This window comes from Mobula birostris, chromosome 6 (genome assembly GCF_030028105.1).
Source record: "Mobula birostris isolate sMobBir1 chromosome 6, sMobBir1.hap1, whole genome shotgun sequence".
Taxonomy (NCBI): Eukaryota; Metazoa; Chordata; class Chondrichthyes; order Myliobatiformes; family Myliobatidae; genus Mobula; species Mobula birostris.
This window is the reverse complement of record NC_092375.1, coordinates 27,791,160-27,815,511: the sequence shown is the minus strand read 5'-3', so window position 1 is coordinate 27,815,511 and position 24,352 is coordinate 27,791,160. Positions and strand designations below refer to the sequence as shown.

Here is a 24,352-nt window from a genome sequence, read left to right as displayed (position 1 = left end):
CAAATACACAAGGAATAATATAATAATAATAATAATTAAATAAACAATAGAGAACATGAGATGAAGAATCCTTGAAAATGAGTCTATAGATTGTGGGAACGTTTCAATGGTGGGGCAAGTGAAGTTGAGTGAAGTTATCTGCTTTGGTTCAAGAGCCTAATGGTTGAGGGGTAGTAACTGTTCCTGAACCTGGTGGCGTGAGTCCGAGGCTCCTGTACCACCTTCCTGATGGCAGCAGTGAGAAGAGAGCATGACCTGGGTGGTGGGGGTCCCCGGTGATGGATGCTGCTTTTCCTGCGACGGCTCTTCATGTCCGTGTAGTCAATGGTGGGGAGGGCTTATCCACTACTTTTTGTACTTTTTGCATCAAGGGTACTGTTTAAGAGCAACAATGACCATGAATGAAACTAGTTGTCAAAGAAACATTGGGTAAACAATGTCGGAGGGGGTGGTGGAGGTCATGTTGGGACAGAAACAGAATAGTCCAGAAATAAAATATTCAGGTCCATATAATGACATTTCAGTCCATTCTATGATATTCTGTATGCAACACCACTGCAGCATTTATTACTGCCAGTGTAGATTGACTTTGAAAGCAAATTTGTTCCCTTTACACAATTCGTCTCACCCAAAGTGAACTTGAGGCTACAATGATGCATTTCCTTGGCTTAGAATTAATAAATATTAACAACTGTTTACAACTTTTTGTCACATGCACCATGAAATGAACCGTTGGGAGCTAAGACTGTAGCAGGATTGGTGAAATTCACAAGTGTGCCTGCTGCACATGAAGTATTCTGCAGCTGATCAAAATAACATGACAGTTAGTTGCAGTATGGTGACACAAATCTGATGTAGTGTATGTTTACATATTAGCTTATTGAATACAGTAAAAGACATAGTTGCACCCAAAAACAATCTTGAGCTCCCACTGTGCATTAGTCCAACAAGTGTAACAATAATGATACAGAATCCCCTTAATTATCATTCTCCATCTTAACATACCTCAGCTGCGTCTATTTCTTCATAATTCGAGTCAATGTCACAGATTTCGTCAATCTCAGGATGTGACACAGCGCCCATCAGCAACTAGAAAGATTTTAAAATAATGAAGTTTAGGTGTTGAATAAGTAGTTGCAATTTTACTTACAAATTTATAAGTTTCAATTATCATTGTTTCCTAAACAAAAAGACATGTAAAACTAAAATCAGTTTGTGATGTCATAAAATGTTATTGCAACCAGGATGGGACAAATTCATGATTCTCTTGCATTTCTTTGTTCTACTGTGAATGCCTGCAAGAAAATTAATCTCATTTGGTGACACATATGTACTTTGATAATAAACTTACTTTGAAATTTCAAATAGTCGCTATTTTTCTTGTACAGATATACATTCTTCCAGTAAGATGGTGGCCCATGCAGACGCAGGAGCCTCTCAGGGGCCAAACAAGCATGCTCTTTTCTTTGTTACATTTTTTTTTTACTATCATAAGACTATAATGAACTCCAATAAGGGTGCAGCTGGTCTACTACATCAGTGAGCTGCTTGTTGTTGGGCGTAGCCGACTGAGGTGTCGTAGGAGCCGGCTGGTGGTTCGGAGAAGGGGAGTGCACTTGGTGGGCCACAGGGGTCATACTGGGTTCGGAGCAGCTGAACTGGATGCAGACCATGCTGCTACTTGCTACTCAAAGGCGGTGTGCAGAGAAACCATGAGTGACTATCTTGGACATTTCTCTTGCAATCACAAGACCCTATTAGACATTAATTGCTGCAGGCCTTTTTCTCTTATTTGGTGATGAGACAGGTGGTGAGGCAGCAGCATAGCCTCAGTTATAGCAAGCACTGGGTCTCAAGCCACAGGCTTGTCTGCTGCTGCAGTCTAGATGAGGAGACGCCGGAAACAGTGTAGCATGGTGTCCGTGCTCAGTTGGGGGTGGCCGCTCCTGTCAGTGCTGCCCTCCAGTGTTTGATCAGTGGAATAACAGGTTCGATTTCCTGGAACCATCATTGTGTGGGACTCGTTACTCAGGGTCTTGGAGTAAAAATGTACTTTCTAACGTGACTATATTTTCTTTTCCTTTCTCACTATTTTGAATGCACGTGTATGTTTTTTCACATTGGTCCCAGAGGAACTTGGAGGCACATGATAAAATAGGCCATAAGTCAGCATGCTTTCCTCAAGGGAAAATCTTGCCTGACAAATCTCTTGGAATTCTTTGAAGAAATAACAAGCAGGATAGACAAAGGAGAATCTGTTGATTTTGTGTACTTGGATTTTCAGAAGGCCTTTGACAAGTCTGCTTAGCAAGCTACGAGCACATGGTATTACGGGAAAGATTCTAGCATGGATAAAGCAATGGCTGTTTGGCAGGAGGCAAAGAGTGGGAATAAAGGGAGCCTTTTCTGGCTGGCTGCCGGTGACTGATGGCATTCCACAGGGTCTGTGTTGCAACCGATTCTTTTTATGTTATATATCAATGATTTGGATGATGGAATTGATAGCTTTGTTGAAAAGTTTGCAGACCATATGAAGATGGGTGGAGGGGCAGGTAGTCTTCTGGAATTAGACAGGCTACAGAGGGACTTACACAGATTAGGAGAATGGACAAAGAAATGGCAGATGAAACGCAGTGTTGGGAAGTAGATGGTCATGCACTTTGGTAGAAGAAATGAAAGCTTTGACTATTTTCTAAATGGAGAGAAAATTTAAAAAAAACTGAGGTGCAAAGAGACTTTGGGGTCCTTGTGCAGGATTCCCTAAAGGTTAATTTACAGATTGAGTCTGTGGTGAGGAAGGCAAATGCAATGTTAGCATTCATTTCAAGAGGTCTAGAATATAAAAGCAAGGATATAATGTTGAGACTGGAAGCACTGGTGAGGCCTCATTTGGAGTATCCCGAGCAGTTTTAGGCCCTTATTTTAGAACGGATGTGCTGACACTGGAGGGGGTTCAAAGGAGGTTCGCAAAAATGATTCCAGGATTGAATGGCTTGTCATATAAAGAGCAATTGATGGCTTTGGACCTGTATTCACTGGAATTCAGAAGAATGATGGGTGACCTAACTGAAACCTATCAAGTGGATGTGGAGAGGATGTTTCCTATGGTGGGAGAGTCTAAGACTAGAGGACACAACCTAAGAACAGAGGGGCATCCTTTTAGAATGAAGATGAGGAGGAATTTATTTAGCCAGGGAGTGGTGAATCTGTGGAATTCTTTGCCACAGGCAGCTGTGGAGGCCAAATCTTTATGTATATTTAAGGCAAAGGTTGGTAGATTCTTGACTGGTCTGGGCATGAAGGGATATGGGTGAAGTCAGGAGATTGGGGCTGAAAGAAAAATCATCAGCCATGATGATTAGGCCAGATGGCCTAATTCTGCTCCTATGGAACACTGTCTCATTTGGCTGTAGCTAAGTATGGTTGAATGATAATTCAACTTTATTTATTTGAATGGTGTCTACATTGATGTGCAGGCCAACTATTATTAGGATCATATTTCATTAACATTCTTGTTTTTAAAAGCTATTAACAAATTAACAATTTTTTTATTTGAAAATATTAACTGTGAAAACTGAATTAAGTTTTAAAGGACAAAAAAACAAACCATAATTATTTGTGTAAAGGAATTGTAGTTTCTCCTTGAATTACTTCTTCAGAATACTGCAATCCCCATTGAATTTATTGGTCATGGGTGTCCAGTGTAAGTACTGAGAATCCATACAGAATGGACCCCCACCACTGGACTTCATTGGACGGAAAACTGAAGGATTGCACCTTGATAAAAAGAGAAACGCTGGAAATACGCAGAAGGTCAGAGAGCAACTGTGGGGAGTGCAGAGTTGATGTTTCAGGTCAACAACCCAAGATCTTGATTTACGGTAAGATAAGATACGATAAAACTTTATTTGTCCCAAAGGAAATTATTGTTGCATGTTTGCTCAGTCAGAAAAATACATTTTTAAAATACAAAATGTAAGCATTTACAAATGTAGATACGAAAAAAAATACAAAATGTGCATTAAAAAGTAATAGTGCAAAATAAAAATGTGAAATGAAACCATATACTTAAGGAGGAGGAGTTGTAGAGTCTTATAGCCTGTGGCGTTCAGTGGTGCACCTCAGTGGAAATCAGCCTGTTACTAAAGGTGCTCCTCTGTTTGTCCAGTATGTCATGCAGGGGGTGAGAGGGATTGTCCATAATGCTCCATAGCTTCTGCAGCTTTCTCCTCTCAGATACAGCCACCAGGGAATCCAGTTCTACCCCCAGGACAGAACCAGCCTTTCTGACGGAGCCTTTCGATCTTCTTGGCATCAGCTGCTCTCATCCTGCTGCCCCAGCAGACTGCAACGTAGAATAGACTGCTGGCCACCACGGAGTCGTAGAATGTCTGCAGCTTAGTACTGCAGACGTTGAATGACCGGAGCCTCCTCAGGAAGTACAGTCAGCTCTGTCCCTTCTTGTGCAGAGCCTCTGTATTTTTAGTCCAATCCAGTTTATTGTCCAGGTGAGTTCCCAGGTATTTGTAGTCCCGGATGATTTCCACATCTGTTCCCTTGATGGAGATGGGAATGCAAGGTGCTTTCACCTTCCTGAAGTCCACCGCCAAGCTGTTCTAACTGTGAGTTTCCAGCATTTTCTGTTTTCATGACTTTCACCTTGACTCAGATGTGAATTATGGAACAAGTTAGAAGGTGTATAAAAAGGAGTAAAAGCAGAGAGAACATAAGAGAGGTTTACGGCATAGTCTCCACCCTATCGCTGACCAGATGCTCCTCTTGCTCTTCCTGCTATATCCAACCTTATCTGCAATTTTTAACCAAGCTTCATTGCTAATTTTTCCTAGCTCTGCTGAAAGGTCATTGATCTAAAATATTATCTTTGTTTCATTCTCCATCTATGCTGTCTGACCTGTTGGATACTTCCAGCATTGTCTACCTTTGTTGCACATTTCCAATGTCTGCATTTTATTTTCGAGGGAATGTGCTATTGTGGAAAAAATGTTATTTTTCTATGAACATTTAGATCCCAGAACTTCCACCAAGCAGGTCTCAGGGAATTTTCTCCTTTCTCTAAATACAAGAGATTCTGCAGATGCTAGAAAGCTTAAGTAACACACACAAAGTGCTGAATAAACTGAACAGCTTAGGCAGCATCTGTGGAGAGGAATAAACATTTGATATTTTGGGTTGAAACACTTTATCAATGTCCCTTTCTTAGCATTTTAACCAACCAGATTTGGAAAATAACATTGAATGAGAACCACACCTATATAATTCTTTATATTTTTCACTTAATTGTGAATTAAACATTCACGTCTTGTGCATGCCTTTACAAAGGCTTTCTTTTTCTTCCCTGCCCAAATTATCTGTAAATTTGAACTTTACCTGTTCCAAGCCTCACTACTGTTACCCTTGGATCTCATTGACAAACTGGCCATGAGCTCAAACACTGAAATGGAATTCAAGGTCTCCACCCAGTTTGACGGGGCAGTTATGCAGTATGTGTGGCAAGTAGCATGCTTGGCATATCAAGCACGGGAGAGCGTACCAGATAAATAAATATATAAAGGGATGCAAGATAAAAAAGAGCTAGAGTTGGTGATACAAAATGAAGAAAATAAAAGGCAGGAAAGGGACATCAAGAACAAAGTAGCCAATTGAAATCAAACGTTTATTAGAAACAAGAAGAATGTGCAAAGCCAACAAGATTTGAAATTATTAAAAGGTGATTGTTGAAAGGGAATGCAATTAGAAAAACTGAGCTTACTTACTCTGCCACATAGCTTTGTGGAAGTGGCAAGCAGAGTCTCAGTTCCCACTTTTATATTTCTGTGATGAATGTCATGTCAATCCACAGATTATTTTTAGTAATGATTGTAAAACAATAAAGGAAAATCAGCTTAATCGTCTATTTTATTTATTTACAGCTGCAGTGTGAAATAGGCCCTTTAGGCCCTTCTGGTCTTGCTGCCAGTAACCCTCAATTTCACCATAGCCTAATCATGGGACAATTTACAATGACCAATCAGCCTACTCATTGGTACGTCTTTGGGTTCTGGGAGGAAACCAGAGGACCCAGAGAAAACCCACACATTCCACGGGGAGGACATACAAACTCTTGATGGAAAATGCCAAGATTGAAATTTAATTAATTAAATTTGTAAACCTCTTTTAATTCACCTCATCTTTAGCTTGCACCTGCTAAAGACATTTTTCTAAAATCTCCACAGTTGTTTTAAAGAACTTACCTAATAATGAAACAAATAACTGCTCTGTGACTTGATGCATGCAAGTGATTTTATTTTCACTATTTGCTGGTATTCTACAGAAGTGGAACAAACCATGGACAAAATACTAAAATGTGTTTCATTTGGTCAGATCAGAACATTTAGGTAATAAGGGAAATTAAATGCAATTAAATGTATTGGGGCTTTTACTGAGTTAAGTTTTAAATGTATAATAAAGTTAGTTTATAATGAATTGAGGCTAACCTGTTTAGCATCTTATCTCCACATTTTTTCCAGGGGATAGTCCATGCTCTCCATTAGAACTGATGCATTCATACCACCCATTGTCATTATCCTGAGGAAACAATCGTATCAGCTGAGAAGATATGTTTTGTGTTATCTTTAACAAACATTGCTTCCAACAAACATCACCTTCAGAACGCAAACTATATTTCAATAATATAGAAAATGGATCATTTATATTTTTAAAACTGGATTCTGTTCCTAGTATTAAAGATGCAGAAGTGGAAGTTCAGCACCATTTTGATCAGTATTTGGTTTGGAAGTGGTGTCAAACTGTGATATTTCACCCTGAAATAGGTTTATTTAAGAGACTTTAAGTATGCCTGGCAGCACTTAGACAATTACTAGTCACATTAACTAGAGGTTTTGTTTTAATGAAGCTCCTTTTGGGAAAGCTCTGTCCAGAAACAAATGATTTGTTTTTTCTTGACATAAATTGGATGAAGTCAAAAGAGTCAAGTTTCTGAATGTTTACTTTACATGGGTCATGACACCAATGAGTCAAGCTCCTGAATAGCTATTCTAGGTTGCCAGAGTATTTAGAAACAATTTTTTGTCCCTTTTGGCTGTGTTGGGGAAGTGTTATGATGACTAATTGGGACACTTGATCTTAATTTTTTCACCAATTTATCAGGGTAAAATGGAACATTGCAGGAAATACCTTTGAGATGATGTATGAAGTATGCAGGAGGCACTGGAGAATGCAGGTCTCCGCATAGAGAATATGATTCCTGAACACTGCAAATGAAGAGTTATTGAGGTTGGACTTCAGTTCAGTTGAGAGGCAGTCGGTAATCTAGTTACGTTGCTCAAGATCTCCAGCATCTGCAGGATCTCTTATAGTCAGTCATACTTTATTGATCCTGGGGGAAATTGGTTTTCATTACAGTTGCACCATAAATAATAAATAGTAATAGAACCATAAATAGTTAAATAGTAAGATGTAATTTATGCCAGTAAATTATGAAATAAGTCCAGGACCAGCCTATCGGCTCAGGGTGTCTGACCCTCCAAGGGAGGAGTTATAAAGTTTGATGGCCACAGGCAGGAATGACTTCCTATGACGCTCTGTGCTGCATCTTGGAGGAATGAGTCCCTGGCCGAATGTACTCCTGTGCCCACCTAGTACATTATGTGGTGGATGGGAGACATTGACCAAGATGGCATGCAACTTAGACAGCAACCTCTTTTCAGACACCACCATGAGTGAGTCCAGTTCCATCCCCACAACATCACTGGCCTTACGAATGAGTTTGTTGATCCTGTTGGTGTCTGCTACCCTCAGCCTGCTGCCCCAGCACACAACAGCAAACATGATAGCACTGGCCACCACAGACTCGTAGAACATCCTCAGCATCGTCCGGCAGTTGTTAAAGGACCTCAGTCTCCTCAGGAAATAGAGACGGCTCTGACTCTTCTTGTAGACAGCCTCAGTGTTCTTTGACCAGTCCAGTTTATTGTCAATTCGTATCCCCAGGTATTTGTAATCCTCCACCATGTCCACACTGACCCCCTGGATGGAAACAGGGATCACCGGTACCTTAGCTCTCCTCAGGTCTACCACCAGCTCCTTAGTCTTTTTCACATTAAGCTGCAGATAATTCTGCTTACACCATGTGACAAAGTTTCCTACCGTAGCCCTGTACTCAACCTCATCTCCCTTGCTGGTGCATCCAACTATGGCAGAGTCATCCGAAAACTTCTGAAGATGACAAGGCTCTGTGCAGTAGTTGAAGTCTGAGGTGTAAATGGTGAAGAGATAGGGAGACAAGACAGTCCCCTGTGGAGCCCCAGTGCTGCTGATCACTCTGTCGGACACACAGTGTTGCAAGCACATGTACTGTGGTCTGCCAGTCAGGTAATCAAGAACCCATGACACCAGGAAAGCATCCACCTGCATCGCTGTCGGCTTCTCCCCAAGCAGAGCAGGACGGATGGTGTTGAACGCACTGGAAAAGTCAAAAAACATGACCCTCACAGTGCTTGCTGGCTTGTCCAGGTAGGCGTAGACACGGTTCAGCAGGTAGAAATGGAATGTCAGAAATGGAACCAGAGGCCGTATAACTGAAGAGGTTACACGGATGCAATAATGGCATGGACAAAATTGGCCATCTTGCTGTCTATATTACAATCAGGAAGGCAAGCAGTGATAACATCTTCCAATCAGAGCTTAGATTTACCTTTATTATTAGTTTTCCATTGGTGTTAGTCATAAATGGCCAAAAACACATTGCAGTAACTTGAACATGTTCTAGTCCTTTAATATGTGGCAGGTGGGTGGTCACAGTTAACCATAGTCCAGCAACTCCTGGCAATACTCTTCTTTGTAAATGACTACAGAAAGTGGTGGATACAGCCTGGTCCATCGCAAGCAAAGCTCTCCCCACTATTACATGGAGTGCAGCCACAAGAAACCAACATCAAAGATCAAGCATCAAAGACGCCCACCAGCCAGACCGTGCTGTTTCCTCACGACTGTCATTGAGCAGGAGGTACAGAAGCCTTAGGTCCTGCAGTGCCAAATTCAGGAACAGCTATTGCTCTATAACCATCAGGCTCCTGAACAGGCATCAATATCTTCAATGACTATTACCATGAACCGATTCTATGACCTGCAGGCTCACTTTCAAGGACTCTTTTGCAACTCACGTTCAAAGTATTATTCATGTTTTATTTGCATAGTTTGTCTTCTTTTGCTCATTGGTTATTTGACAGTATGTATAGTTCTTTGTAAATTCTATTGTATTTCTTTACTTTTCCATAAATGCTTGCCAGTGTAACACTCTGGTTAAGATTTTTACTGCTAGCCTGTAGCACAAGAAAATGAATCTCAAAGTAGTATATGGTAATATAAATGTACTTGGATAATACGTTTTTCTTTGAACTTTAAATGAAGGTTCTCAAAACTTACCGCTTTCTACTTGACAAATATCAGTTTAGCTTGGAGACAGAGGCTCACACACTGATTACCAATGCAATAGACAGCAAATGAAAGCAAACAGTCTTCAATTAACAGACTGCAGATGCCCTCAGAAAGCTCTGTTAATTCTCTTAAGTTTACTACAGTTTTTCTCCATAATCCACAGAGCTACATCTTAAAGACACCATGAGGATCAAGTGGAAGAAGATGATGATACAGATAAAGAAGAACATGGTCAGGACTGGCCACTGTATTCCTGAGGTAGAAGTCTCAATGTGAAGGGCAGCATAGTAGCGCAGTAGTTTTACAGTGCCAGTGATCAGATAATTGGGTTTGATTCCTGCTGCTGCCTATCGGGAATTTGTACGTTTCCTCCGGGTGCTCTGATTCCCTCCCACATTTTAAAGGTGTACAGGTCAGAGTTAGTAAGTTTTGGGCATCCAATGTTGACACCATGGACTCTCTCAAGCACATCGTCAGAGTTTGCTGGTCGTTGATGCAAATGGTGCATTTATTTGTATATTTCAATGTACATGTGACAGATGAAGCTCATCTCTCTCTCTCTCCCCCTCTTGCTATCAGGGAAAACCTGCAATGACAACCAAATTGCAATTCCCCTTTAAATGGTGATAGTTTCTTTTAAGTAGTACCAGGAATCCTGGTAGTCCTGATTCTATTGTGTAAGTGGCCAAGCAATTCCCATAATATTAATAACCCACTATTTGAAGATGACAACTCTGATCAGTTTCATTTCCCAGTGACATCCAGGCTATTTAATCTGAGCTACACTTGCAACGTCCATTGTGGGCTTGAATGTGGGACCAAGATTACAATACATGTTGATGTGAAACGGGAAGAATCTATTAACCATTTAAACCTACTTCTGCTGATGGATATTTTGCTATTAATCTCTTTCAATTGATTTATTCACACAAGAAAGCCAAAGCCCTGCAGCATATTTTCCAAATACAGATAAATATGAAATAGTCTGCTTTAAAACGGGGCCAGGTTTCTTGTGGAAGTTGTGGTTAAACAGCAGCTTATATTTTGGTGATATTAGTTGGAAGTTCTCATTCAGCAGTAGTTCTGTAGAATGATAAATTGGATCCTTGGCCTCGCAACTTATCTCGTTATGATCTTGCAGCTTGCTATTAGCCTGTACTGCACTTTCACTGTAGCTATTACACTTCATTCTGCAATGCTGTTGTTTAACTTGGTTTAGTTCAATGCACTATGTAACGATTTGAACTGTCTGAATATTATGCAAGACAGGTTTTTCACTGCACCTCAATACATGCGGCAATAATAAACCATTTCCAATTATAGTAGTTACGTCCAACATAATGCCGATTTAATAAAGGCCATGAAACTGATACAGTATGCTCTATTGCCTAAGTACTAAAGGCCTGATTTCAGCTCACAAATAATATTACAAAATCAAGTAAATGTTTCTGCTCTTCACTGAATGAATTGGTCTATTAGTTTTTTAAATATGAAGCACAGAATAAATTGTACACTAAGCAATAGTTCAATTTGAAAAGGCTGGAGGCTAGATTTTCCATTTCAAGATGGGGCCAAATGGTGTTTAGTAACATCACAAGCAATTTCATGTAAGTATTATTAAACAAAATTTGATATCAAACCAACTAGTGATTGAAAGGAATATGGTGGCAATTCCAAACTTAGGTTCTCAGCAACTGGAGATATGGCTGCCTTAAAAAGAGCAATTAAAATGAGAGATATAAACGAATCGACATCTGAGGTTTGTGAAGCTCCCGAGTGAGAGAGAGAGAGAGAGAGAGAGCATTGGGAAGCAATAAAGAGATTTGAGGGAGGAAGATATAAACATTTCAAACTTTAAAGTAAATACATTTTAGTTTTAATTTTAGATTCCTTTAAATTCAAAGCATTTCTTCACCAGACAAAGTATAGGGCTAATAAGACATGGTGTAAATTATAAATATATGCTACTTGGTTTTGGATAACTTCAAGTTTACTGAGGCTAGCGAAAGGGATGCAAATAAGGTGCATAATGGTATATTCAAGAACCTGAACCTGATCAGCTGACAGAGTGAACATGTCAGAGATAGTAACCACATTGTCCTGATTTTAGCACCGCCATGGACATGGGAACATTTTTAATTGGGGGAGGACTAATTATAGTGGCATTAGGTTGAAAGTTGGGACGGTAAATTGGGAAGAGATGTTCTCAGATAAATGCACACTTGCATGGGGCTCCAGATAGGTTGTCCCACTAGGACAAGGAATGAATAATTGGGTAAAGGAACCATGATTGACAAGAGCTGGAACATTTAGTCAATAGGAAGAAGGAAGCATACTTAAGGATTAGGAAGCAAAAATTAAGCAGGGTTCTTGAGAGGTATAAAGTAGTCAGTAAGGAGCTTCAGAAAAGATTTATGTCAGCTAGAAGGGGAAATGAGAGTACATTGGTTAGTAGTGTTAAGAAGATTCCAAGGCAATCTACATAAGTGAAGAAAAAGAAGATGACTAGAGTCAAGGGAGGACCTCTCAGGGATAAAGGGGGAAATGTGCCTGGAGGCAGAGAAGGTAGGCATGGTCCTTAATGAATGTTTTGCTTCAGAGTTCACCAGGGAGAGAGACTCTAATGAATATGAGGTCAGCGTAGGACAGGCTACAGAGCTGGAGGATGTTGAGGTTCAGAAAGAGATAGTGATGGAGCTTCTGAAAAATACTAGGATAGATAAGTTCTGGGGCCAGGAATATACCCTAGTTAATACAGGAAGTGAGGGAAGAGAATGCTGGGGCATTGACAATGATCTTTCCATCCTCCCTCGTCACAGGAGCGGAACCAAAGGATTGGAGGATGGCAAATGTTGTTTTGTTGTTCAAGAAAGATAAGAGGAACAATCCTGGGAAATATAAACCAGTGAGTCTTACCTCACTGCTGGGTAAAGTATTGTGTCTTATTATGAATACTTAGAATGGTTTTGTGAAGGGCTGGTTGTGTCTCATGAGCCTGATTCAGATTTTTGAAGAGGTGATGAAGGTAGAGCAGTGGATGTGGTGCACATGGACGTGGGTGTCAAGGCTCCCCATGTTATACTCATCCAGAAGGTCATGAGGCAGAGTATCCATGGAAACCTGGCTGCATGGACTCAGAACTGGCCTGCTCACAGAATGCAGAGGGTGGTAGTAAATGGAATATTGTATATTCTGCCTGGACCTGGGTGACCATTGGTGTTCCACAGTGATCTGTTCTGGGACCTCTGCAATTTGTGAGTTTTATAAATGACTTGGATGAGGAAGTGAAAGGTTATGTTATGAAATTTGCAGATGGCATAAAGGTTGGAAGTGTTGTGGATAGTGTAGAAGGTTTTCATAGATTACAGCGGACATACACAGGATGCAGAGTTGAGTGAAGAAAGTGGAAGTCAATCCAAAAAAGTTTGAAGTGATATACTTTGGAAGATCAAACTGGAAAAACTTGAAGGCAGAGTACAAGGTTAATAGCATGACTCTTAATAGTGTGAAGGAACAGAAGAATCTTGGGGTCCAGTCTATAGATCCTTCAAAGTTGTCATGCTAGTTGACAAGGTGGTTAATAATGTGTATGTTGCGTTGGCCTTCATTAGTTGGGGGATTGAGTTCAAGATCCAAGAGATAATGTTGCAGCTCTAAAATTCTGGGAAGACCATATTTAGAGCATTGTGTTCAGTTTTGGTCACCTCATGATAGGAAGGATATGGAAGATTTAGAGAGGGTGTGGTAGAAATTTATCAGGATGCTGTGTGGATGAGAGAAAATGTCTTACAAGTTGAGTGAGCCAGGGCTTTTCTCTTTGGGGTGAAGAAGGATAAGAAGCAACTTGAAAGAGGTATATAACATTATGAGAGGCATAGACAGATTGGACAGCCAACATAATTTTTCCAGAGGCCACCTATTTACTGTGAGTGGAGGAAAATTTAGGGAAGATGTTAGAGGTATGATTTTTATGCAGAGAGTGTTAAGTAGTTGGGAATGGCAAGGGTGGAGCTCCACTGGAGGGATGTGGGACAGGTGGCAGGGAAGGTGTGTCAGGAGTGGGAGAGGCATGGGTGCAGACACACCCATCTCTGAAACACCAGGCAAGGTCATTTGATTCCAAACAATTGGTTTATTGATCATCACAGAATGTCTCTCTGGTGCTTCCTGCTCCCTTCTCCTTTTCCCAACCATGATTCCCCTCTCCCTGCCCCTTCCCACTCTTAATCCACAATAGAGGCCCCTATCAGAATTTGGTTTATCATCACTCACAAGTCATGAATTTTTTTTTTTTTTTTTGCAGCAGTACAGTGCAATACATAAGATTACTACAGTACTGTGCAAAGAACTTAGACACCCTGGCTATATACTATATGAGCCCAAGACCTTTGCACAGTACTGTATATCAGTACAGCATCATCAGCCGAAGAGTCTTTACTATGTTCTTTGTTCTGTTGGAGATTTTTCTGTGAAATTCACTTGATTCTTGCTCCATAGCATCAGCCAACTCTGACATTCATGAGTGATATTATGGAGGTGGCATCAAGTAATTTTCTAATATGGTAAATTACTGTTCTGAAGCTCATCTCAGGATCACATAACTCTTACAGACTAATATTTTTTGCCACTGTTGTTGCCAGGGAAAAGAATGGATTCCATGTCCAATTCACATATGCTCATCTAACCTGTAGTGTGTTAACCTTATGTGAATTCTTGGAATCAACCTAAGTAACACTTGGTAAAACATCTACTGAGTTTGACTATTAAAGGTTGGAATATCATATGTGGAGTAGTATTTGCCTATTTGGAGTAAGGGAAAATTTCAAACCAGGAAATATGAAAACTCTTATACCAACAAAGTTGAGTGGTCTTGTTTTCAAAGAAGAATGTTTTTTTTCAGAAGGAAAATTAAAGCCACAATAAAGGCATCAAGTGTAAGAATCAGCTGACATTTTAATTGGCTAAAATGCAATTGGTACTGCCCTTTAAGTGGTCATAATGTACGACTGAAATGGGGAAGGCAAAAGTGCTAAATGGAAGTAAAAAGCCAACTTCCAAGATGGAAGAACTTCTTTTGTAGTTCTGAATAACAGGAACTTGGAAAGAATTAGTCCAATAGAATTATCATTGTAGAAAAACAATTGTAAATATACAGAATGATAGATAACAATTTTCTACAATGTTATCGAACATGTAGGAAAAATACAAGACCCTGGCAACTGTACTGCTGAATCCTTGTTCATGAAGGACTAGAAATGTTGGGGCCAACATTAAACACATCTGACAGATGTGAAGAGATTTAACTGCCTATCCTTCGCTCCACCTAATTTTCTCCATTATCTTCATTGGAGGATAATAATCTTTGTCCAGGTATCAATACAATGGTACACTAAGTGTTCACACTGCTAATGCAACAGCCGCTAGTTAAGTTTGCACACACCTCAGCAGATAGTTAAGAGTTTGGGCCCTTAGATGGATGAATGAAAATTGGTTTTTACTTCATTTGAGACACTATGGCATAGACTGCATTTAATGATAGTTTTACAAGAGAGAAGTGGTTGTCCATATCCATTTTGATTAATAAGAAAAGCTGAAGACTTGAAATATCTTGATAACTCATGAATGGGGTGTCACCTGTTACTAATAACTTAACACTGACATGACAATATTTTCATACACATTCATTTGCCAGATAATTGCTGCAAATTCTTTAGCTGGTTCAAAGTTCTAAGTAAAATTATTATCAAGGTACATACACGTCACCACATACAACCCTGAGATTCTTCTTCTGTGGGCATATAGAACAATAACTGTAAACTATAAACATCAGGACCTGTAAACAAACTATGCAAATGCAGATATAAATAAATAGCAATAAATAACGAGCATGAAATAACAATATAACAGAGTTCCTTAAATGAGTGTAGTTATCCCCTTTTGTTCAAGAGCCTGCTGGTTGAGGGTAGTAACTGTTCTTGAACCTGGTGGTGCAAGTCCTGAGGTACCTATGCCTTCTACCTGATGGCAGCAGCGAGAAAAGAACATAGCCTGGATGGTGAGGATCTTTGATGATGGATGCTGCTTTTCTATGGCAACGTTTCATGTAGATATGCCCAATGGTTGGGAGGGCTTTACCTGTGATGTACTAGGCTGAATCCACTACCTTTTGTAGGATTTTCCACTCAAAGGCATTGGTGTTCCCATACCAGGCCAAAATGCAGCCAGTCAGCACACTTTCCGCCACACACCTATAGAAGTTTGCCAAGGTTTTCAATGACATGCCGAACCTCCACAGACTTCTGAGGAAGTAGAGGCACTGTCATGCTTTCTTCACAATAATATTTATGTAATGGGTCCAGGACAGGTCCTCTGAGATAGAGACATCCAGGAATTTAAAGTTACTGATGCTCTCCTCCTCTGATCCCTGACAATTACTGGCTCATGGACCGCTGGTTTCCCTCTCATGAAGTCTACAATCAGCTCCTTGATCTTACTGACATTGAGTGAGAGGTTGCTGTTATGACACCACTCAGCCAAGTTTTCAGTCTCTCTCCTGTGTGCTGATTCATCACCCCGTTTGATACAGTCCACAACAGTGGTGTCATCAGCAAACCTGTGTGTGGTGTTGGAGTTGCACTTAGCCACGCAGTCAGAGGTGTGAAGTGAGTAGAGCAGTGGGCTAAGTACACATCCCTGTGGGGCTCCTGATGTTTTTGTCAGTCTCAGCAGACTGGGGTCTACAAGAGAGGAATCCAGGATCCAATTGCACAAGGTGGTATTGAAGCCCAGGCTTTGGAGTTTACTGATTAGCTTTGAGGGGATGATGGTGTTAAGTGCTGATCTGTAATCAATAAAAAGCATCCTGATATATGCATCTTTGCTTTCCATATGTTCCAGGGTTATGTGAAGAGCCAACGAGATAGCATCTGCCATAGACCTTTTGCTTCGGAAGGCAAACTGGAGCGGACCCAAGATGCCATTCAGACAGGAGCTGATATGCTTCCACATCAGCCTCTCAAAATAATTCATCACTGTGGATGTAAGTGCCGCTGAGTGATAGTTGTTTGGACAGGTTACCATGGTCTTCTTGGGCACCAGTACAATTGAAGCCTGCTTGAAGCAGGTGGGTACCACTCACTGCTGGAGCAAGAGGCCGAAGATATCCGTGACTACCTCAGCCAGTTAATAACTGTAATAACCTCTCCTGGTATGAGAGTTAGTTCACCCTCTTTACAACACCTGAAGTAGCACTGAACTGTAGCCTAAGTAAAGAAAGTGAGTTATGTCCAAAGACCACAGTTTCCTGAACTGCTTTATTTCACTGAAGTTCAGTGTGAAAATAGAAATGGCAAAATAGTTCCTAATTCTGCGTTAGCTTCCTGTGGAAGACTGTTAGATTAAGATTTGCTTGTATTTGAGCTTAGATTCAAGACCATGAGAAGGGAGAAACTCAATGATCGAATGCTGCAGCAGACCCGATGGTCTGAATGGCCTAGTCCTGCTCCTATGTCAAACGGTCTTCTGGTCTCATTTGTAAATGGATTCCTGGGATTGTGGTGGCAATTATCTGATGATGAAAGATTTAGCAGAATATGCCTTTTCATTTTTCATTCTTCTAAGCTCAGTGGTGTAATGTACAAACATTTTCAGAGTTTACAGAGGTAGATGCAGGAATGATATTATCCATAGCTAGAAGAGGCCATGGTATCAACTAAAGAGTTGGTCATCCAGGAGTGAAGTAAGACTTTTCTTCTCTGCAGTGTATCTTTGGAATTCTCTATTTATGAGCACTGTTGTCTCTAAGCTGTGCAGGTGCACGGCCGTACAGTAACTGAAATGTTCCTGCATACATAGCCTTTGTTGCCATATAGCTTGAATTCTCTTTTATATAATGTTAATATAATTTTGAAATCTATGTTAACATACTTGAGTAATACCCCATAATTAATTGTGTTAATAAATATAATCCATACATCTTCTAAATAATAAATGTACTATAACCTTTACTTGAAACATTTTAAAGGTTCAATGTACTTGCATTGTCAGTGTTTCAAGTTACACTACTGTTACAAATTGTAACAATAAACACAGAATGGAAGTTGGTAGCTCACTGTTAATAAACTGCTGGCCTGCTGAATGCCAGCACTGTCAAAGCATTTTACTTTTGCCATTGTGCCTGTTTACTTACGTTGTGAGTTGTGGTTTGTGTTTGTTTGAGGTGCATATTGCAAAAACAAAACATTTAAAATGCTGCTCAGTTTTCAGGCCAAGTAAAAATTTCCTGCTCAGAACAATGGTTGGTCCATGCAACTCTAAAAAAAAGTTTGAGGGAACATTACCTATGAGGGGCATAGAAGCTCATTCACTGAGTTTATTCAAAGCAACAACTGATAGATTTCTGAATATTAAGATAATGAAGACATATTAAGCTAATATAGAAATTGGGGCCGAGATAAAATATTAGCCTTGATCTTATTGAATTGTAGAATAGGTGTGAGGGCCTGAATAGCCATGCTTCTGCTAAGATCTATACATTCACTTTCATTCTACATCTCCTAATTATTGAGGTGTAAAATAATGCAAATTGTTTCTCTTGCCCCTATATATTTCATTTGCCCATTCCACATACCTGTCACAATTGCCGGAATTCAAGCACTTTCTTTTTCACAGTTCTTGGTTCATGGGTAGATTTTTTTTTTGATCCTGATTAGCTTTCACACCCTTCTCTTTGCATTGTAATAGTTCTACTCTAGCATCAGAAGAGTAAGTATTTTGATCAGCGAAGGATCTTTAAAAACTTGCATTTAAGCCTCCATCACAAATTTAACCTATAGTTTAAATAGGACAGAAATGAGGCATTGTATATTAACTATTTCCTTGCAAGTAGGCTAAGCAATTGGGTCCTACCTGGAAATTTTTTTAACTATCTACGGCTGGCATTTATTGTCCATTCCTGATTATACCTGAGAAGTGGTGTTAATTATTGCCATTGGTCCGGTCAGTGAAAGTTTTACGCTATAAAATCTGATTGGGGAAGAAAACAACAAAATTGTTTTCATTCTTAGGTTTGAATAATATAGCACAGAACCATGCCTTTGGCTCATCTTGAAAGAACTGCTGTATCACAGTTCTGGTTACCCTGGTTCAATCGTGATCTCTGCTGTTTTGCAATGGAGTCTCCCTGTGACCTACTGGGCTTCATCCCAGTAGCCCAGTATTAGAGTTTGGGGACAATAAAATGGGATGAGTGCAGGACTGGTGCGACTGGAAACTTGATAGCGAGCCATAGTGATTTCCATTTAAAATTGAACTTAAACAAAAAATACAGTAAATATTTAACGCTCAATGTAGCCTACCTTGTTCATTGCGGAATGTGGGTTCGATCGTCGCTAAAATTCACACTATTAAAAACACGTTTTTAGTATTATACGCCGATATTTAACGCATTAAATCAATTCTCGCCAAATTTGTTCAGCCATACCGTGGCTGTACACAAGGCAATTATTTGTTCTCGGCAAAGGTCTAACTGTATCAGGAGCAGAAACAGGATCCCGGTAACTTCGTTCAACAACTTCACCTCCGGTCAGTTCACACCAGCTTTTCTTCTGATGGAAGATGAGAGACTTGAAACTTCCTGCTCATTAACTAGATGGTGGTATAAAGCTTGGGTTCCATTCACAAGAATTCTAAATTATACTGAACAAATCTTAACATTCACCGCAACATGCTCCAGTCCAGGTCGGCGGAATAAAAGTAAGTTTCCCAAATGACAAAATACTAATTCTTGCCGGCAGAAGGGTGCCTACCTTCCAGGACATTCTTTCCGGGTGCCCCGAGAATGTAACTTTTAACAATTGCAGCAGAGCAATGTATTTCGATCACCGCGCACATCGGGGCTCACCGATTCATCCAACAACGGTGCGTCATTCGGTGAACTTTCTCTTCTCGTTTGTCAAATTGCAATGTTCTTCCCGATAACGGAAGGTTCTACCATCCCCTGCTGGAGGTGAATCGGTACCGACTCACAGGATACTGTCCGAATGACTGATCATCGATGGTATTAAATATCTTACTTTGAACGAATTCACCTATATTGTGGTAAGAAGTAAACAGATTACTTACAGTAGATTGTTCCGATACAATTAGTAGGACATATTATGGTCCAAAAGCAAAATACTGCAGATGCAGGAAATCTGAAATAAACACGGTGTTACGTCCGATAGAAAATAACTAAATGCGTTCCCTGAAATGTTAACTTGTTTCTTTCTCGATTGATCGGTTGATAGTTTTCGGCATTTCCTGTTTTCAGAACTGTAACTGTATCTGTTCTGTTTCATGCAGGGTTCCACCTTTTAAAACGCGGGGAGACAAAACAGGAAAACGAAGTGAAAACATCTATATTACATGTACTTGCTTAATATAAACATTGTGTTATTTTACGAAAATTGTGTTATTTTATTAAAATTGAGAACAAAATAATTGCAATTTTGTAGGTTACTTTTGTTGATCTTGAGGGGGAATTTTCAAATAGTGAGGGGATAAAGAACAAGGCAGTTTTGTAATCTTGGAAAAGGTGATAAAATAGGACTAGGTAGAGAGATTTTAGAGAATGAGAAACCAATGGGCAATAAGATGGTGTCGATGTCATGTTTGAATTAATAAATTAAGTTTATAGCAGAAGCTTGATTTAAAAAACACAGTAGAGTGGTGTTTTGTGCATTATAAGTAATGTAAGTGAGCTCACCAAACCGTTACATTCTAAGTTTAAACCAGATTCATAGAAACACAGAAACAATGCAGGTACAAGACATTTACTCCTATCAATTTGCTCCACTGGCCCATAGGATCATGGCTGATCCTTTACCTTCATACCGTAACCATTCTCTCTCTATATAGCGTACAGAGATACCTTTTGTGTTTACAAATCAACTGATCTTCATTCAGCAGCACATCCTTTGTGCCAAGAGCAGAAAATTCCATGGGGTCACTACGATCTGAGTGAAGAAATCTTTCCTCATTCTGACAAGTGCTCTGAAATTACAAATGTTACATTTATTTTTTTTATCCTAATTATTAACGCGTTGTAAATAGCACAAATTCTTCTGTTACCCTATCAGTCACCACCTACTATTCTCAAAAAGACTATTTATTCCTACTCCGTTTTCTATCTGTCAAACAATTTTCAATATTTTTCCAATTACCCTCAATCCATAAACTTAAATTTTTTTCATGAATCTCACCTGTGGGATTTTATCAAAGTTCTTTCTAAAATCCAAATATATCACATGCACTGGTTCTTATTTATCTACTCTACCAGTTAACTTATTTAAAAAATTCATTGGTCTGACAAACAAAATTTCCCTTTCATAAATTAATGTCCACTTTGACTAAAGTAACAGATATTTTCTGGTTTTCTAGTAATCATAACTTTTATGATAGAATCCAGAATATCCCCCGTAACAATCATCAGTTCTTCACTCCCATCTTCTTTCTCCCTTTTAAATAGTTATGTTACATTTGCTGGTTGCAAACGGTTCTAAGATCTGCAGAATTTTGGAAAATGATAACCAATGTAACTGCTATTTCTATGGCTATCTCCTTCAGTACTATCAGGCAACGGGAGTTTATTAGCCTGCAGTCCCTTTAATTTCAATAAGATTTTTTGTTACTTATACTAATTTCCTTTGATTCCTCCTTTTGAAAAATCAGACTTTTCATCCCTTGTATTTCTGGGGAGTTATTTGTATCCTTCCAAAATATTCAAATGCTCTTTTTCTCTGTTCCCCCGTTGTAACTTATCCTGCTTCTGATCGTGAGGGAATGGGACTTGCAGTTTTTTATAAATATAGATAGAAACCTTTTATCATCCTTGCAAGTTTACTCAATGCTCTAATTTTTAAACTAATCTCTTGGGTAGTTCTGATGAAATAAATTCAAAATTATTAAGGTTGTTTCTATTTCTAGCAACTGTATATGACTGTGCTTTGGGTTCAATACAATCCTTAGCTTTTGTTAAGCCATATTTTTCTCACTTCTCCATTTACTTTTGCACAAGACTGGAATGTATAACATTGCAATTCCTGTATTCATTCCCAAAATGCTAGCCATTGTTTGCCAATTGTTAGGCCTTTCAATCAAGATCTCTAATCTATAATAGCCAACATACACTTTGTGGCTTCCTTTTTTAGATTTGTGTGTTAAAGGTTGAACCACTCTTTCTAAATGAATTATTTCATGTAATGGTCATTCTTCCTTATCCGAGAAGGTGATGAGTCTGCATACAGATGGGTGGTGGAACGGCTGGCCCTCTGGTGTGGTCAGAACAATCTGGAGCTAAATATGCTCAAGACTGTGGAGATGACAGTGGACTTCAGGAGGAGACCCCCAATACTCCCCCCACTCACTATACTCAACAGTATTGTGTCTGCTGTGGAGACCTTCAGGTTTCTGGGTATCACAATCTCCCAGGACCTGAAGTGGACACCCAACACAGACACTCTTATCAAAAAGGCTCAGCAGAGGTTGTATTTCCTACGTCAACTCAAGAAGTACAACCTGCCTCAGGAGCTGCTGATTCAATTCTATTCAGGAACAATCCAGTCTGTTCTCTGTTCATCCATCACTGTCTGGTTTGGATCAGCTACCAAACAAGACAAGAATAGACTCCAAAGAACTGTCAGGAAAGGATTATTGGCGTGAAGCTGCCCTCGATCCAGGATTTATATGTATCTAGAGTCAGGAAGCGAGCAAGCAGCATCATTGTAGACCCATCACACCCTGGACATCACCTGTTCCAACTCCTTCCTTCTGGTAGGCGCTTTAGATCACTGTATGCCAGGACAGATAGGTACAAGAACAGTTTCTTTCTGTATACCATCAGTCTTAGAGAGTGGGAGTAAACAGGACCTTTTCAGAATGGTAGGCAGTGACTAGTGGGGTACCGCAAGGCTCAGTGCTGGGACCCCAGTTGTTTACAATATATATTAATGACTTGGATGAGGGAATTAAATGCAGCATCTCCAAGTTTGCGGATGACACGAAGCTGGGCGGCAGTGTTAGCTGTGAGGAGGATGCTAAGAGGATGCAGGGTGACTTGGATAGGTTAGGTGAGTGGGCAAATTCATGGCAGATGCAATTTAATGTGGATAAATGTAAGGTTATCCACTTTGGTGGCAAAAACAGGAAAACAGATTATTATCTGAATGGTGGCCGATTAGGAAAAGAGGAGGTGCAATGAGACCTGGGTGTCATTATACACCAGTCATTGAAAGTGGGCATGCAGGTACAGCAGGCGGTGAAAAAGGCAAATGGTATGCTGGCATTTATAGCAAGAGGATTCGAGTACAGGAGCAGGGAGGTACTACTGCAGTTGTACAAGGCCTTGGTGAGACCACACCTGGAGTATTGTGTGCAGTTTTGGTCCCCTAATCCGAGGAAAGACATCCTTGCCATAGAGGGAGTACAAAGAAGGTTCACCAGATTGATTCCTGGTATGGCAGGACTTTCATATGATGAAAGACTGGATGAACTAGGTTTATACTCGTTGGAATTTAGAAGATTGAGGGGGGATCTTATTGAGACGTATAAAATCCTAAAGGGATTGGACAGGCTAGATGCAGGAAGATTGTTCCTGATGTTGGGGAAGTCCAGAATAAGGGGTCACAGTTTGAGGATAAAGGGGAAGCCTTTTAGGACCGAGAGTGGTGAATCTTTGGAATTCTCTGCCACAGGAAACAGTTGAGGCCAGTTCATTGGCTATATTTAAGAGGGAGTTAGATATGACCCTTGTGGCTAAAGGGATCAGAGGGTATGGGGGGAAGGCTGGTACAGGGTTCTGAGATGGATGATCAGCCATGATCATACTGAATGGCGGTGCAGGCTCGAAGGGCCGAATGGCCTACTCCTGCACCTATTTTCTATGTTTCTCTGTTTCTATGTTTTATGAACACTTCAATTTTAGTCTATTATAAACCAAATTCACCTGTACATACACAGGTATACCTCAATGTATATAGTTCATGATTATTTGCACTATTGTTTTGTTTGCTTTTTGATTCTGTACAGCGAGAACTCAGGGAAACCGGCATCAAATTTCCTGTATATGTCCACATACTTGGTGATAATAAAGGATTCTGATTCTGATTCTGAGAACCCTGAAAAGCATGATAATTTACTATTCTCATCTCATTGCACAACTGCCAGGCTAGGATAACCTGTTCCCTGGTTGATTTATAGAAAGCATTCCGTTAAGACTCTAGGAATTCATCCTCTAGAATAACTAAAAAGTGACCCATTACCATCGTACCCTTGCTCCATGCATCTCTAATGAACAGTTTGATGCCATCTCTACATTACATGGGTGACCAATAGACAACTTTCATCAGCTTTTCTGCCCTTGCTGCTTCATAACTCAAGCTGACCAATTCTACATCATGAAGCCAATAGCCTTCTCCCTCAATAGTACTCTGACTTCTTCATCTATTAACAGTGCCACTCCACCTCACTTTCATTGTTGCCTGTCATTTCCTTACTACTGAACAACACAAACAAAATGCTGGATGAACTCGGTGGGTCAAGGAGCATCTATGTGAATGAATAAACAGGTGATGTTTCAGGCTGAGACCCTTCATCAGGACTGAGAAGGAAGGGGCAAGATGCCACAATAAGATGGTGGGGGAGAGAAAGAGGACAGCTGGAAGGTGATAGGTGAAGCCATGTGGATGGTGAAAGGGGATGAAGTAAGATGCTGGGAGGTGATCAATGGAAAAGGTAAAGGGCTGGAGGAGACAGAATCTGATAGGAGAGTGGAACATGGAAGAAAGTGAAGGAGGAAGGGCACCGGGGGATGTGATAGGCATGTGAGGAGAAGCTAAGAGACCAAAGCACGGAATTGAAG

At 40.1% G+C, this 24,352-nt stretch overlaps 1 protein-coding gene across 7 annotated transcripts in view; it reads right to left on the bottom strand.

Annotated features, from left to right (window-relative positions):
* Positions 1–19,445, bottom strand: part of LOC140198885 (sorting nexin-9-like) — a 65,099-nt gene extending 45,654 nt beyond the window's left edge. Inside the window, exons 1-3 of one of the 7 annotated variants that reach the window (XM_072260075.1) lie at positions 19,263–19,445; positions 6,513–6,585; positions 1,006–1,091 (exon numbers count right to left, since the gene is read on the bottom strand). In XM_072260075.1, coding sequence (XP_072116176.1) covers positions 1,006–1,091; positions 6,513–6,585; positions 19,263–19,274 — 171 coding nt within the window. In that variant the 5' untranslated portion in view covers positions 19,275–19,445. Of the gene's footprint in view, positions 1–1,005; positions 1,092–6,494; positions 6,586–18,812 lie in introns of all 7 variants that reach the window. The other 6 variants (XM_072260072.1, XM_072260071.1, XM_072260076.1 and 3 more) reach the window with 6 other exon arrangements.
* Positions 19,446–24,352: the final 4,907 nt, after the last annotated feature.